At 42.9% G+C, this 5617-nt stretch overlaps 1 protein-coding gene across 1 annotated transcript in view; it reads left to right on the top strand.

Annotated features, from left to right (window-relative positions):
- The first annotated feature begins 3643 nt into the window (after window positions 1-3643).
- Window positions 3644-5617, top strand: part of rps15 (ribosomal protein S15) — a 10467-nt gene continuing 8493 nt past the window's right edge. Inside the window, exons 1-2 of the mRNA XM_043721339.1 lie at window positions 3644-3706; window positions 4430-4518. Of these exons, the coding sequence (XP_043577274.1) occupies window positions 3704-3706; window positions 4430-4518 (92 nt within the window). The 5' untranslated portion in view covers window positions 3644-3703. The remainder of the gene's footprint in view (window positions 3707-4429; window positions 4519-5617) is intronic.

Here is a 5617-nt window from a genome sequence, read left to right as displayed (position 1 = left end):
ATCTGGGCAAGGTCACATTTTATCTCCTTATAATTAGCCACTCTCAAGTATAAGTCCTATTCAACTTGCCTGCTCCTTTGCTGAACCTACTTATGCTATTATTTCTCAAAACTGAAATACCTTTAAACTTTTTTTCCATTTCCATTTTTTTTCAATATTTTATTCATTGCTTTAATTGCATTTGTGTAGTGCTTTTGATGTAATAAAGCAACTGCTTCAGAGCAGTATTACAAAGCAAAATCTGATTCTGAGCCTTATTAAGCAATGAAATAAAGAATTGTAGGTGCTGGAAATCTGAAACAAAAAAAAAATTGCTGGTGAAACTCAGCAGGTCTGGCAGCATCAGTGGGAAGAAAGCATCTCTAGTCCAGTGACTCTTCTGCGGTTCTAGTGAAGATACTGCCAGACTTGCTGAGTTTTGCCAGCATTTTCTGTTCTTATTAGGCAACATTAGGACAGGTGACCAAAAACTTGTGTCAATGTTTTAAGTGTCTTAAAGGCAGAGAGCTTTCTGGAAGGTCTCTACCTGTATTCCAGTTTTTTTTCTCAAATGGGTCTGCAGAGTAGACATGTAGTGAGTAAAAAAAATAAACTGAGGCGGTTTGATGTGATACAAGAGGCGAAGTAGAATGTGACTTCCATAAATGCATCTCACGGTCGGTTGGATATCTCACCTTGGAACAAGCGCATGCAATGGAGGAGCACAAAGTAGCAGGTAAACTCAGTTGTTGAGCAGTGTGCTCCAGGCGAGTTCGCCCTTGGTCAGAAAGAATTTTATTAAACATTTAAATAAATTTAGCTATTATTTCAGTTTTGTTTTAGATGTTGGCATGTAAGTTGACCTGAAAAATTCCTCCAAGATGGGTTGATATATGTGCTGAAATAAGGTATTGCTCACCATTTTGAAATGTCAACAGCATCCAATGCTAGAATTGGGCATGCCTTAACTCCTGTGTATTTTGGCAGCATAGCTTATAGTGCCTGCTTGACCACGCGCCCCACTGTAAGGTATGTCAAAGGTGTTTACAGGAGGAAAAATTGATTCTGATTAATGAGTATAGCATGTTGAGCATGATAGAATTAATGTAAATACCCAGGCTCGATAATTTTAAGTAACTGGTTCAGACGTGGTGAAACAGTTTGGAACAGGTACAAAGTGAATCTAAGCCTTCTACCTCAGAGGCAGACACTACCACTATGACACATGAGCTGTCATGAATATTTTCTAGGAGGAGAAAGTGAGGTCTGCAGATGCTGGAGATCAGAGCTGGAAATGTGTTGCTGGAAAAGCGCAGCAGGTCAGGCAGCATCCAGGGAACAGGAGAATCGACGTTTCGGACATAAGGGCTTATGCCTGAAACGTCGATTCTCCTGTTCCCTGGATGCTGCCTGACCTGCTGCGCTTTTCCAGCAACACATTTCCAGCTATGAATATTTTCTAATCAATCTATTGAGAATTGAAGGAGCAAATTAGTGCAGATACTAGAATTGGTGCTGGAAGTAACCAATGCAGATCAGGCAGCATCCATGGAGAGAGAGCAAGCTAATGTTTTGAGTCTAGGTGACTCTTCATCAGAGCTGAAATGCAGTGTAGAGGGAACAGGCAGCATTTATGCTATAGTTGGGATGTGTGGATGAGGGAGATAAAATGTTCAGATTAAGTGATCGGAATGTGAGAATGGCAGAACAATGGTGTGTCTTAAAAGACAGTCCCACTGGGGTAGGGGAGGGGAGAGAGAGAACCTGGTGACAGAGGATGTAACAAGTAAAGCTAAAAGAAAGGGAAGAATGGGAGTTGGTTTACAATTTGAAGGTGTTAAACTCAATATTAAGTCCAGAAGGATGTAAAGTGCCTAGTCTGAAGATGAGATATTGTACCTCCAGTTTGCGTTCTGATTCACATGAGCATTGATATTGAGAATTGTTATTGCACTCCTCTGGAGCAGGTAGAATTTGAAAGTGGGCCTCCTGGCACAGATGTAGGGGCACTACCACTCTTCTAAATGAACCCTTAGAGCCCTGTTTTTGTGTTCACTAGATTTTTAAAATCAACCTATTCAGAAAAATGTCAGGTATAGGTGGCACCTGCACCTGAGCCTCCTGGCCCACAGGTTGGGACATTATCATTGCACAAAGAGAAAGTGAGGACCGCAGATGCTGGAGATCAGAGTCGAAGGTGTGATGCTCAAAAAGCACAGCAGGTCAGTCAGCATCCAAGGAGCAGGAGAAATGATATTTGGACATAAGCTCTTCATCATTCCTGATGTTATCATTGCACCACAAGAACTCAAAAAGACCTTTTATATACAGGGTATATATATGAGATTTTTGAGACCACTAAATAAAGCCAGGTCTACCTACACAAAATAACTGAAAGAACTGTGCATGCTGTAAATCTGAATCAAAACAGAAATTGCTGAAAAAGCTCAGCAGGTCTGAGGAAGGGGCCATTCGTCCTGAAACGTTAACGCTAATTTGCTAGAAAAGCATTTGCGACGAGAAGTCAGCATTAAGGTTTAGGACGAATGACTCTCAGACCCGCTGAGCTTTCCCAGCACTTTCTGTTTTTGTTTTTGTCTATATACCAGTATTTGTAGTACTCAAGTATGTTCACCCAGGTGTTATGAGTACTATGTAGTATATTTTTGGTGGGGTGTGGGTAACTAAAAGACCAGGTTTACTAATTCATTTATTAAAAAGGATTCTTGTCTTTATAGTGCAATGGTGATGTCTCTATCCCTAGACTGGAGGCAGTGGTTCAAATCCCCACTTGCACCAGAGGTCACAGTCGTAGAGATGTACAGCAGCACAGAAACAGACACTTCAGTCCAACCCATCTATGCTAACTAGATATCCTAAATTACTCTAGTCCCATTTGCCAGTACTTGGCCCATATACCTCAGGACCCTTCCTATTTATATACCCATGCAAATATCTTTTAAATATTGTAATTGTACTAGCCTCCACCACTTCCTCTGGCAGCTGATTCCATACACTCATCACCCTCTGCATGAAAAGGTTTCACTTCACGTCCCTTTTAAATCTTTCCCCTCACCCTAAACTATGCCCTCTAGTTTTACACTCCCCCATCCCAGTGAAAAGACCTTGGAGAAAGTGAGAACTGGAGATCAGAGTCGAAAGGCGTGGTGCTGGAAAACCACAGCAGGTCAGGCATCATCCGAGGAGGTGCAGAGTCACCATTTCAGGCATAAGCCCTTCATCACATTCCTGATGAAGGGCTTATGCCCGAAACGTTGACTCTCCTGCTCCTCTGATGCTACCTGACCTGCCGTGCTTCTCCAGCACCACACTTTTCAGCAAGGAAGACTTTGTCTATTTATCCTATCCATGCCCCTCATGATTTTATAAACCTCTACAAGGTCACTCCTCAGCCTCCAACACTCCAGGGAAAACAGCCCTAACCTATTCAATCTCTCCCTATAGCTCAAATCCTCCAACCCTGGTAATACCATCTCTGAACTGGTTCATTAGAAAAGATAGATATGAAAAGGATTCTTCAATAAAAGACAATAAACTGTAAATAAACCCGTTGGACTATAACCTAGTGTGTGATTTTTAACAAAGAGAATAAACATCGCGGACATTGGCCGGTGTGCGCACGCGCAATGGTTTAGGGCCCAAATCCCGCGATATTTGCTGCAGCGGAAACGAGATTTGTCCTTTCCAGAGAGAGCGGGTGAAAATGGTGGGTGTCTGTGTGTGATAGAGCTGAGATAATCCAATGCAATCGTTGTCCATCCATGCTCTTATTAATAGCGGAACCTCCGTATCGGCGATAATATCATAGAACGGAGTCAGGACTATAATGTGGGCTGATTATCTTTTGCAAAACCAATTTATATCAATCGAGTCAGTACGGGTCTCTTGTGGGCCTAGGGCTGCTTAATAATGTTGAAAGTGCGCTTACTCCTTAACCCTGGAATAGGCTTATTTTAAACTTGGTGCCCTTTTAAATTTGGTAATGGTGCGGGATGGGGTGGGTGCTTTAAGACTTGGTGCCAATGTGAGTTTAATGTGAGAACCATCTGGTAGTGGAATTTAAGTTTATGGAGTTCAGGCTCCAAGGCATGAGATTTCCTAAAGGCAGAATCGAATAGATTGCACTGTTTACCCGATCCTGTGGATATCTTGTGTATTGTCAACATCAGCAAACTGCTAAAGGGAATAAAAATTGGTTGCTCGACCTCATACAATCTGTTTGGAAGCATCAAACATTTTTGAAACAAAAGAAAAATGTAACAGCTGATGGGTTTTAACTAGATGTATTTTACAACACATAATTTACATTCATTTTAAAAATGTGGATTGTCCCTGTGTCCGAACAACTTTTCTGACAGTAATGTATCTTAAGCTCATGTATTTGTAGCAATGTTTATTTTGCTTATCTTTATGGTTTCTTTTAACATAGGCTGACCAAGTAGAACAGAAGAAGAAGAGGACTTTCAGGAAATTCACCTACAGAGGTGTTGACCTGGATCAGCTCCTTGATATGTCCCAGTAAGTTGCAATGTGTTAAATAATAACTTCTGTTGTACAAGATTTATATAGACTAGGAGTAAGTGAGGACTGCAGATACTGGACTCACGAGTCGAAAAATGTGGTGCTCGGAAAACATAGGTCAAGCAGGAGAATTGATGTTTTGAACATAAGCCCTTCATCTGAGAAATAAATAGGAGGGGGTAAGTGGGGCTGGGAGGGTGGTAGCTGGGAAGGAGATAGGTAGATGCAGGTGATGGTTGCAGGTCAGAGTGGATAAGTGGGAAGGAAGATGGACATATGGGATAGTTCAAGAGGGGTTGCCAAGTTGGAGACTTGGACCTGGGATGAGATGGGAGATGGTGAAATTGACACGGATGCCTTGTGGTTGAAGGGTCCCATGGCAGAAGATGAGGCGTTCTTCCTCCAGGCATTGAGTGGCTCGGATTTGGCGGTGGAGGTAGCCCAGGACTTGCATGTCCTTGGTGGAGTTGTAGGGGGAGTTGAAGTTGTCGGCCACAGGGCGGAGAGGTTGTTTGTTGGTGCATGTGTCCCAGAGATGTTCTCTGAAATACTTCATGAGTTGGCGTCCTGTCTCCCCAATATAGAGGAGACCACATCGAGAGTAACGGACACAATAGGTGAGGTGTTTGGATGTGCTGAAAAGTCTTTGCTGGCTGTGGAAGGATCCTTTTCTAGTGAACAACTCAACACAGGCATCTACTTCAAACCCACTGACTCCCACAGCTACCTGGACTATACCTTCTTCTAAACTCCCCCCTCCCCCGTGCCCTCACCTCCACTTAATGCCTCCAAAATCCTTCCACATCCAGCAAAGATTTTCCTGCACATCTGAACACCTCATCCACTGCCCTCTACATTGGAGAGACAACACCAACTCTCAGAATATTTCAGGGAAAATCTGAGATATACACACCAAACAAGCCCACTGCCCTGTGGCCAACCACTTCAACTCCCCCTCCTATTCTACCAAGGACATGCCAGTCCTGGGCCTCCGCCACTGCCAAATCCTAGCCACCTGATGCCTGGAGGAAAAACACCTCATTTTCCATCTTGGGATCCACCAACCACACAATATAAATGTTGATTTCACTAGTTT

This window comes from Chiloscyllium plagiosum, chromosome 31, assembly GCF_004010195.1.
Source record: "Chiloscyllium plagiosum isolate BGI_BamShark_2017 chromosome 31, ASM401019v2, whole genome shotgun sequence".
Taxonomy (NCBI): domain Eukaryota; kingdom Metazoa; phylum Chordata; class Chondrichthyes; order Orectolobiformes; family Hemiscylliidae; genus Chiloscyllium; species Chiloscyllium plagiosum.
Note: the sequence above shows the minus strand (reverse complement) of the source record. Positions and strands in the feature narration are given on the sequence as shown.